At 35.0% G+C, this 11888-nt stretch overlaps 1 protein-coding gene across 1 annotated transcript in view; it reads right to left on the bottom strand.

Moving 5' to 3' along the window:
* LOC116861903 overlaps positions 1-6998 on the bottom strand; it is a 204307-nt gene extending 197309 nt beyond the window's left edge. The window contains exon 1 of the mRNA XM_032848784.1: positions 6902-6998. Within this exon, the coding sequence (XP_032704675.1) occupies positions 6902-6998 (97 nt within the window). The remainder of the gene's footprint in view (positions 1-6901) is intronic.
* Positions 6999-11888: the final 4890 nt, after the last annotated feature.

Here is an 11888-nt window from a genome sequence, read left to right on the forward strand (position 1 = left end):
GTGAACCCTAATGTAAATTATTGGCTTTGGGTGTTAATGATGTGTCATTGTAGGTTGATCAACCCTAACAAATCCATCACTGTGGCTTGGAATGTTGATCATGGGGGAAACTGTGCATATGTGGAAACAGGGAATATATGAAAAATCTATATTTTCTGCTCTATTTTTTTATGAACCTAAAACTGCCCTAAAATATAAAATATATATATATATTTTTAAGATTTTATTTATTTAACAGACAGAGACCACAAGTAAGCAGAGAGGCAGGCAGAGAGAGCAAGAGAGAGAGAGAGAGGAGGAAGCAGGCTCCCTGCTGAGCAGAGAGCCCAATGCAGGACTCAATCCCAGGACCCTGGGATCATGACCTGAGCAGAAGGCAGAGGCTTTAACCCACTGAGCCATCCAGGTGCACCAATATAAAATATATTTTTAAAAAACAATACAGACCTTTAGTTTCTATTATGAATGAGGGGAAAAGACTGGGATCTACAAATAAGTATAATTCTTTTAAATAGAGATTGACTATTCAATTTATATACTGGACATTCTCAGTCCTCTTATCCACAGAGCATTACCAGAAATAAAGATAAAGATCATCTTGGTTTTTTCAAAAAGCTCAGCTCAGGTTTGTTGGGGGCATGATGGGGATCGAAGAAAGCACAGAAGCTTTATAATGCCATGCTTTTTGGTGAAGAACTGCATTCTTTGATGAAGCTAAGAAGACCTGCTTTGGGAAAAAACTAAAAAAGTTACTGAGGAATTACTGTAAATGTAGTCACTTTTCCATCAACCACACAGGACAAAAGCAAAAACCCTACAAGCAGACAAAAAGAAATTGATGGAAACAATAAGAACTCTCTATAAAACCTACTTCAAATTATGATAGATACTAATACAGTTAAAATATTATAGATATATACCTATATACATGGTGCTTAACACCTGGTAACTCTGACAACCAATAGGGGAAATGAATATTCTTCATGGCAAGAATGGGTGCCTAGTCTTTATACCTCCATGTCTTTGTTTTTGTTTTGTTTTTTGTTTCTGTTTTGCTTTATGCACACTATACAACAATAACTTCTTACTTAGAAGAAACTGCTTCGGTGTTTTAAATCTGAGTAATATGCTTAGAAGTGTGGGAAAATATTGAAGACAAAAAGGGAGAAAGATCTGCTCATCACACATTAATGATTCACTACCTAGTGAAGAAGTTCCTTGGTCTGGAATACTGGTGTACATACCATCTGATTGTCATGATATACAAAATAGAGCACGTATGTATATTTTGAAGGATAGAGTCTATAATTTTCATCAAATTTTCAAAAGGATTAGGGTTTGTGACACTTTAATGTTTAAGAAGTCATTTTCTATGCAATGCTGTAGGTTTCTGTTATATAAAACAGACTGTTAAGCAAAACAATTACATCAATTTACTCAGTAATAACATCTGGAACTCTGAAAGCTAAAGCAGCTCCCCAGGTGCACAACTTATGATTTGAATGTAAATAACTTACTATTGTAAATCTGGCACAAGCAGTCTATAAACAGCAATTGTAGTCATCCCCACCTAGTATTCATTATCAGGGCCAAAGCTCCATCCCCAGAATATGAATACAATAGAGACCAGGAAGGGTGGCACCTTTTTTTTTTCCCCCTCAGAAGTATCTATAGCTATCCTGCTACTCAATACTAGCCTTGGGCATGAGATAAAGACAGCACAGCCAGTCATCTGTGAAATGTAATTTAAGAAACATCTGAAAGAGTCTTACCCACAAATAAAAACTTTCTCTCTTGTTATTACATCATACACCATAACTGGTGATTTGTACCCAATCTCTTTGGGTACTTTGGGTATTTTTATTATTTCTGGGAACAGGCTGTAACAATTACTTGGTCTCTTTCCTGATGTTTTGCTGTCCTCATTAGTACAGTGGTGAGTATCCCTGCCTGTCTATCCTGATGTTTTGATACCTACCATTCTTATTTATTTTTAATATGAAGCCTTTCTGCTCATTCACAAGTCTTTTCCAGAATGATAAATTCAATATTGTCATAGTCACTAAAGCAGAATGATTTCCCTTATCAAATATACCTTGCATACCTTATGATTTTGACAGTATCAGTGTACATCAGCAGTGAAGGAAGAGGACCTTAGGTTCCCATTATTATGATCTTTCTTAATTTACTAATTTTGCAAGTTCTCTAACTTAATCTTTTCTCACAAACAAATATTTTCTTAATGAAAATTATCCACTAATTGATGCTTTCTAATTTAAGATATACCTGTTTTATGTTATTAAAATCCATATATACATAGAGCTAATAATCCTCTAAACCTGTAAAGATCCAAGAAATCCGATAAATAGTAATGATATGTTGGTGCTTCTGACAGTGTAGACACTAGCATTTTAGTAACAATAGTTGAACTGATAGTGGGATAAAAATAAGAACAATGATAAAATACATTTCACATTTATTTTGTCCTTTACCATCCCCAAATATTTGTTATTATTAATTTTTTAAAGATTTTATTTATGTATTAGAGAAAGAGAAAGAGAAAGAAAGAGAGAAAGAGCACAAGTGGGGGAACAGCAAGCGGAAGGAGATGGGCTCCCTGTTGAGAAGGTAGTCTGACAAACTGGGGCTCAACCCCAGGACCCTGGGATTGTGACCTGAGCTGAAGGCAGACCCTTAACCAACTAAGCCACCCAGGTGCCCCGATTTTTACTTTCCACTGCAACAAACCTCTCAGACATACATAACTGTATTGCTAAATTGAGAAGAAAAGAAAAAAAAGATGAAAGAAAGAAGGGAAGAAACAGAAAGAAGGAAAGAAAGATACTAAGAAGGAAACCAATTAAAAAAAAATAAAGAAAACTTTAGAAATCCTAATGGCCAAAGTCCTCGTCTATGGTCACAATGGAGTTTAATGATAAATTCAAGCCTAGAAGTCAGGGCTCCAAATTCAGCTTACATTCTTTTAATAGATTCAAGATGTTCCAACTGCCAAATTTAAATCACACTTTCTATTCTGTACTAAAATTAAGGAAAAATCCTTTACTTAAAAACAAATCATATATTTTAGATACTAACATTTTATTGAATATGCCATTTACAAATATATTCTCGCATTCAGAAGGTTCCCTTTTCATTTTGTTGATGGCTTCCCTCACTGTACGAAGACTTTTATTCTGATGTAGCCCCAATAGTTTATTTTTGCTTTTATTTCTCTTGTCTCAGGAGATACATCTATAAAAATGTTGCTAATAGACACATTAAAAGATGCTCAACATCACTCAACATGAGGGAAATACAAATCAAAAATACAAGATATAACCTCACACCAACCAGTCAGAATGGCTAAAATCAACAACACAAGATATAGCAAGTGTTGGCAAGGATGTAGAGAAAAAGGAGCCTTCTTGCACTGTTGGTGGGAATGCCAACTGGTAGAGCCACCAGTGGGATAGAGTATGGAGGTTCCTCAAAACGTTAAAAATAGAACTACCCTAAAATCCAGTAATTGTAATACTGGGTATTTACTCAAAAAATACAAAACACTAATTCAAAGGGATACATGCACCCCAATGTTTATAGTAGCATTATCAACAATAGCCAAATTATGGAAACAGCTCAAATGTCCATACACTCACGAAAGAATGAAGAAATAAGATAGATGGATGGATGGATGGATGGATGATATTATATTATTCAGCCAAAAAAAGAATAAAATCTTGCCATTTGCAACAACATGGATGTAGCTAGAGAACATAATGCTAAGTGAAATAAGTGAGAAAAAGACAAATACCATATGATTTCACTCATATGTGGATTTTAAGAAACAAAACAAATGAGCAAAGGACATAAGAAAAAGAGAGAGAAGCAAACCAAGGAACAGATCCTTCACTACAGAGAACAAACTGCTAGTTACCAGAGGGGAGGTGGATAGGGGTATGGGTTAAATAGGTGATGGGGATTAAGGAAGGCACTTGTCATGATGAGCAACAGGTGATGTCTGGAATGGTTGAATTACTATATTGTACAACTGAAACTAATGTAACACTTTGTTAGCTATATTGGAATTTAAATATATACACACATACTAATATGTTATATGTGATTATACCTCAATAAAAATAAGATTAAATATATATACAAATATATATACACATATATATAAATATAAATATATACACACATACTAATATGTTATATGTGATTATACCTCAATAAAAATAAGATTAAATATATATATCACATCCTTATCCATTCTATATATAGATATATATAGAATATATATATCTATTCTATATATATCTAGATATATATATATATCTAGATATATATATATCTAGATATATATCTAGATATATATATATCTAGATATATATCAATCACATGGAATATAACTCAGGCATCCAAAACAACAAAATCCTGCCATTTGCAACAATGTGGATGGAGCTAGAGTGTATTATGCTAAGTGATTCTGCAATTCAATCCACACCAAAAGGAGTTTCTGTGGGAATTCTGAGAACCTGAGAGTTTTTGGAAAACACAACACTGGAACTGGACTAGAAATGCAACATGGGAACACAATCTATCAACATGGCTCATACAAACAAACACAAATAAAAATTAAAGACAATAGCATGCTATGGTGAGTGCTGTGAAGTGTGTAAACCTGGCGATTCACAGAACTGTACCCCTGGGGCTAATAATACATTCCATGTTAATAAAAAATTAAAAAATTAAGAAAAATTAAAAACTAAATAATGATTTTTTTAAAAATCACTGGCAGTCTCAGTAGCAGTTTATTCCTCTAAACTATATTTTGAGTCTCAAACTGCACCCAAACTTCAATAGGGCAATATGACCAATACTCTTAAAGTAACGTGTTTACACATGATAATATCTTGGATATGCTATAATAAATAAAATTCAGCTCCCTGAAAAACCCTCTGGCATTCTAACATTTTTGTGTTTTGTTTTGGGTTCGCATTTTCAGTTTTAATAGTGCTAGCCTGCTCTAGGTTTTCCCTCTAAATTAACTATGTAAAAAGGTCTCCAGTAAGTCAAATTGTTATAATCATCTTTTGTTTTCTGTTCATATAACAGAAACCATTTACCTCTTTAATAGTGTTGTAACTTATCACTAATCAAAGAAGAAATCCAAGCTAGGATACCAATAAGACATTAAAGTCTGGTGCCTAGAATTCATTGCCTGTTTACTTGAAATTACTTTCTTTTACAATTACTGTTATAAGAATATTCCAATATCACCAAACAAAAGTTAGCTAAGAATGGCAACATGAAAGTTTCTGGGCATTAGGCCAATTTTATAGGAAAAATTGAGAAGTGAAATATTCAAAGTCATTATTTTGTCAATAATAACAAAAATATTTGCTAAACACCTGGTCTTTGCAAAGTATGGTGCTGAATGTTGTCAGAGATACACAGAAAAGTAGAATATTGCATTTTGCCTTCAAACTATTTGCAATTTGATAGGAAGAAGATAACTACCCCCTACACACAAACACAGTGATAGGCATGAAGTGTTTTGAAATACAAAGGAAATATTATGGAAACACAGGGGGAAGAAGACATTTCTTCTTGCATTAGTATTATTCCCAGTAGTTTGCAAATGCAAGTTCTGAAATTTAAAAGGAATCACTAAGAAAAAAAGTAGGAATGCAGCTGAGAAAACTTGGAATTTTTTTTCAAAAGCAGGAACCAATATTTTATTCCTTAAACTAGTGAGTAGGGTGATGTTAAAATGTTTAAGTTTTCAGCTATTAAAAATTATAAAATGTATGATTAAAGTGTGAACCAAGAAAACTTGAAGTTTATTGATTTGAAATTCCTCTCCATTAAAATAATTTTATTGACACAATTGAAATTATTTTTATAATAAACTCACATATATTGTGATAAATAACTCTATGTACTCAATTTATTGGGAGGAAAATCTTACTGAACTGAAATTTATGGATGAGGAATTAAAATTTCAAAAAGATACTATAAATCTGTAATGATAATATATTATTTTCATCTATGTAGTACCTAATCTACTACACTTAACACAAAGGAATATACTAAACCAGCTTTACATAAAGAAAACATTGCAAATAGACCAAAGCTTCATAGTAATTAATCATCTTTAAAAGAGTTTCTATAATTAAAAAATGGTAAGCACTGCCAATCTTTCTTAAAGTGCTCATTGGTATGATCCTAATAAAGACAGCTGATCATAAAGAAGACTTTGGATTTTTCCTCCCTTTTAAATCATTTAACATACTATTTCTTAGTATGTATTTATGTAAACACTAAGTGATGGAGGCAGGAAAAGCATGTGCTCTCAAAGGTAAACTATATATTAAATGTAATAAATTATAATTAATAATAAAATTATTTAACTTAATTGCATTTAACTCCTCCTTTCATTGCATCTATTCCTTTACACAATCAATTCTCTTCAGTCAGAAATGGCTCTTTCCAATAGAAGAATGCAAATCATATCTGTTTTTACTGTTTTACTGTTTATCTAATGTCATTATTTTAGAGTATGTGGTTGTTTCCAATATTCACATATTACTTCTATTAATAAGAAAATCACACACTAATATGTTAATCAAGAATACTATATTAATTCTAATATTCATACAAAAATACATTAATCAAGACAAGGAAATTATTCTTGGAATGTGTTTATTAAAACACGATGTTAGGACCTTAGAGTTACAGACTTCAGGTTCAAATCATTAATATTGAAACATGTTCCATAAAAGAGTGCAAAATAATATATGGTTTTTATGCACTAATATTCTGTGAAATCTGGTCAGCTGAGCCTGTAAAAGATGAAATGTGATGTGCAGAGCTACGAAGTTTCAAAACATCTTACCTTCTATCCACGCACGAACTTCGGTAGGAGAGGATGTCACAGTAGGTCCTTGTTGAGGAAGATGAAAAGATTGTACCATGTCTTGGAATGGATACATAGAGAATATCTTTTGGCGTTTAATGTTTAAAGTTTAGATAATCCGAGTAGCTAAGAATAAAATAACAGAACTCAATTAGGTTTAGGTATTATCTATTCATACAGACTGCATTATATTAGCATATGCTATCAGGTGTGGGAGTTTGGGATAAAATAATTAAATAATTAATATGTATTGTACATCCCTTTAGTAAATACAAAAACTCAACTATAAATCTGAATGAAATACTGATACATTACAAAGTGGATGAACACTGAAAACATTATGCTAGGCAAATGAAGCCCGACACATAAGGTTGCATATTGTCAGATTCTATTTAGTTGAAAAATTCAGTATAGGTAAATCCTATACTGGCAACCAAAGATTAGTGGTTGCCAGGAGCTGGGGGGAGTAGGGAAGAGTGACTGTTTAATGGACACAGGTCTCCCTTTTGGGGTGATGAAAATGTTTTGGAACTAAATAATTAAGTGATGGTTGTACAACATAGTGAATATATTAAATACTCTTTAATTGCAGACTTTAAAATGGTTGATTTTGTTACATTTTGTTACATTACATGTAAATTTTACATGAGATAAAATTTAAAGGGCAAAAATAAATAAATAAATAAGCCTGACTCAACTTTTGTCCAAAAAGAATTGTGAATCTATTAAGAAGGGTCAAAAGCACATGAGCAGCATCATTAATTAGCTTGAGACAATTACTATACAGAAAAAGTGCTAAGGAGTTTGTTCAACTGCAAGGAAAAGAGACAGCTTCATGCAGCAGGTAGCATCTGAGTCAAGGCAAAGACTATACAGGAAAGAACGTTGAGAGAAAAATAACATCTTCCTTACCTACATAAGGAGTGTCTTCTGAGACTCAAAAAAAGAAAAATAAATAAATAAATAGGAAGGAGAATGCTTTTTAAAATGTGAAACTGGGGTGCCTGGGTAGTACAATCAATTAAGTGTCAGACTCCTGGTTTTGGCTCAGGTTATGATCTCAGTGTCCTGGGATCTAGACCAGCTTAGGGCCCCATGCTTAGTAGGGAGCCTACTTGAGATTCTTTCTCTCTCTCTAACCCTCCCCAGGCCCACATTCACTCTCCCTCTCTATCTGAAATAAATAAATCTTTTCTTTTTTAAAAGTAAAACATTCACCATGGAAATGTGAATCATTATGAATCCTGCTTGTTTTCAAACACCAATTTGTTAAGCTTACAGTTTTACTATCTGTATTACTCAGCTCTTGAAACCAAGATACAAAGGACACATTAATGACAATTTAACTAGTATTGTGTAATTGTGGTAATGCTATTAGAATCAACTGTTCTCTCCTTCCATTTACCATCTTTAAACTAAATTTTATGACCTTGTATATAGAAATGTTTTACAAATGTAAATTATTGAAGGTCACATTAAACAAAAGGTCTACAATCACAGCTAAATCCTTTTCTAAAAACAAAACAAAAAACAACAAAAAAAAAAACCTTAAAAATGGGTAGCATTTTCCCAACCTAAATAAGTATGACCAAATTAGATGAGTGGTGCTGCCATGTCTTACTTCACTCAACCAATGCATTTAGGCCCTGCCTTTCACAGCCACTTTTTGAACTACTACAGCATATTTGTGTTTACCTTTATCTTGCCCTGCAAGAAAACTGAGTTTGAAACTGAGTATCTTTTAAACTGCAGAAATGACAAAGGTTGCTTTCTAGAGCAGCACTGTTCAAAAGAACTTTCTGTAATATTGGAATATTATACATCTGCACTATTCAGTACAGTAGCTACTAGCCACATATGGCTATTAAGCATGAAAACTGTGACTAGTGAGACTTGAAAACACAATTCTTTTTTTTTTCATTTTTATTTTTTTATGTTGAAATTTTTTTATTTATTTTTTCCTTTTTTTTAATTTTTTTATTTTTTCAGCATAACAGTATTCATTATTTTTGCACCACACCCAGTGCTCCATGCAATCCCTGCCCTCTCCAATACCCACCACCTGGATCCCCCAACCTCCCACCCCCCACCCCTTCAAAACCCTCAGATTGTTTTTCAGAGTCCATATGAAAACACAATTCTTTACTTTAATTTTAATTGACTGAAATTTAAGTAGCCACATGTGGTTACCACATTAGACAACACAGTTTTAGAACCTCTAACCAAGCATTAGGGTTACATACTTGGTGGACAATCTCGGACTGAAAATGAGGGTTGCTAGGGGAATAGGAAGATCCAAAAGAATCCTGATGCTTACTGTCAGATTATCTGTAGTCCTGAAATGCACTATGAAATCAGCAATGAGCCTACCAACACCAGAAAGTTGCTGGTGCTTCTCTGATTTCCCCTTCACCTGAGTTATGAGGGTAGGTGAGGCTGTACAGAGTGGGGGAGGTGGATAAAGGAAAGGAGATTTAGGAAGCCTCCACTGGTGAACTAAATCTCCAATGGGGTTCAGTTATTCTGAAAAAATAAAAATAAATTTAGTAAGACAGAAATGCATATGAAGTTCTCACATTCAGCAGAGTGTTAAGATAAATAGGTAAAAATTTCACTCAAACACATTCAATAATAATGTGCTTACTATGTGCCAGGCAGAGGAAATTTCATTGATTAAAAGATGTAGTTGTGCTTTATATAATTGTACAACATCACCTAAAGTCCTTTAATTTCGAGGAAAGGAGTTTATGATGTGCAATGGTTTCCCTATTTTTTTTTTTTTGTATTTAACATATACATTACTTCTGGAATCTACCTAAATGACTTCTTTTTTTTCTTTTCTCTCAGTTTGGTCTTTCCAGTTTCCATTGCTTTCTTCCTAATTTCAGTTCAGAGGACTACTGCCCATTTTCTCCTCTTATAATTCCATATAGCTGTTTATGCAGTTCCATCTCGGCTTTAAAAGAGCCCCCCCCAAAGGAAAGGGGGAAAACAAAACTGCCAAAACAAACACTAAAAAATAAGTAAATATTAATGATCTAGGATAGTGAAAAATTTCCTTCCTCAAGACTTCAGTGTCTATTCTTACGAACGTTGACTAGCTTTAAAATTTTTTTTTTTTTTCCAATTCCATTTCTTTATGTGAAAGGCTTGGGTCTATCGCTTTTGTAAGGTGATAAACTAGACGTTAAATGGTCGCTAATTGTTAGCATTTTAATTAAGCCTAATGTATTTAAAACGCACAACCACAGAAGTCCTATTATCCATTTTCTAGACAATAAAGTGTTAAGAAGATTCTAAATTAAATCATCAGTGGTTCTGAGCACGGTGGATTTCTTTTTCCATAAGAGAATAATATAAAATAATATCGACATAGATTACTATATTACTACTATAGAGAATGAATCACTGACTCAGGTAATTAAAAAAAAAAAAAAAAACAGGTGATACCTAACCAAAACATTGGAATTCGACGGTTAGAATAGCTACCACAGAAATGGCGCAGAACTTGATGAGGCAACAACTTGAGCCTGCCAACGGCTAAAATTCCATGGGAAGTTTCCCTCATGTTTGAGCTGAAGTCAGCCTTTTCTGAACTCTTACCCCTGCCCCCTATTTTTGTCCTAGCTCTGACTCACACTGTTCCTGTGAAGGAGTCTCCGGAGACTTTTACCTCAGAGAGCCATCATCCAATCTACAGCGGAGTCCCAAAGAGTTGTTAGTTGGCCAATCTAACCATCCCGCCCACCCTTCTTCTCTCTTGTTTTCCACAGGACAGTTTCCCTGCGCTGTCCTCACCCAAAGGTCTGCCACCAGTCTATCAGGACCTCTAACCGCGTAATGTGGGGTTCGGAACTGAGATTCAAGGCCAAAGCAGCCTCACCACCTGAGTCTGGAGGGACCAGGTGGCTGCGTGGTCACCCTGCCCCCTCTGTCCCGGCAGTCCAGGTAGGACTCTTCCTATTCAGAGGTAATGGCGCTCCAGTTAGACAGCGTCGCCATTTAAGGCTTTCAAAGGATGCTCCTCAGAAAAGTAAACACCTACCTCTACAGCCCCATGCGATGGCTACAGTAAACAATCTTGCTACTTGCCTCTTTCCCTACCCCGTCAGGCCTGACGCCGCGGGGGCAGGATCCCCTCAGCTGCCCATCCGGCGGCTGGGTCTGGTTTGGATAGTTTCCGGCTACCCGCACTGCGCACGCGGGTCAACGCTCACTCCAGTGCCCGGCGCGCTTCCGGGGGTGCGGGGTAGGGTGCTGGTGACGTAGCTCTTGCCCTACACCCTACGCGGGAAGGGGCGGGTTGGTGGGGAACTGGTCTTCCGGCCTTTTCCGCCCATAAGAGCTGTTGAAATTTTGTTTCCTTGTGATACTGCCCAAATGTCTGTGGGTGTGCTATAAGGACTCTCATGAGAAGAGTAAACACATACACTCACACACACACACACAAAGTGAATATGGGTTCAGGGAAAGAAGAAAACTAACCTGGAGGCAACAAGTGGGTCACAGATTTCTCAATAAATGAGACATTTGCTGGAATGCCAAACTGAAGTGAAGAAGAGCCACTCACTGGTGTTCATGAGAAATCTTTTTTTTTTCTTTTTCTTTTCTTTGTTTTTTTTTCAAGATTTTATTTTTTTAAGTAATCTCTACATGCAACTAGATTCCAGAGATTGAGTAGTGTGCTCTAGGGACTGAGCGAGAAAAGCACCCTTTTTCTTTTCTTCTTAATGTAACTTTATAGACCATAACACTGAGGCCCAGACTTGGGGGTGGAGAAAGGCCAGAATTAGGGTCTCTAGCAGTCCTACACTCTCAGATTACTTCAAGTAGTTCCCATTTTGATGTGCTATAGATTCAGATAATGCCAGTTTAAAAGCGGACTTGAAGTAATACTCGGTGTTCAAAATGAAACGTAAAATAGTTTGTTTCATTTGAACACAAATTATCACCAGAACACTGCATT

This window comes from Lontra canadensis, unplaced genomic scaffold, assembly GCF_010015895.1.
Source record: "Lontra canadensis isolate GAN:19392208 unplaced genomic scaffold, GSC_riverotter_1.0 scaffold209, whole genome shotgun sequence".
In the NCBI taxonomy this organism is placed as follows: domain Eukaryota; kingdom Metazoa; phylum Chordata; class Mammalia; order Carnivora; family Mustelidae; genus Lontra; species Lontra canadensis.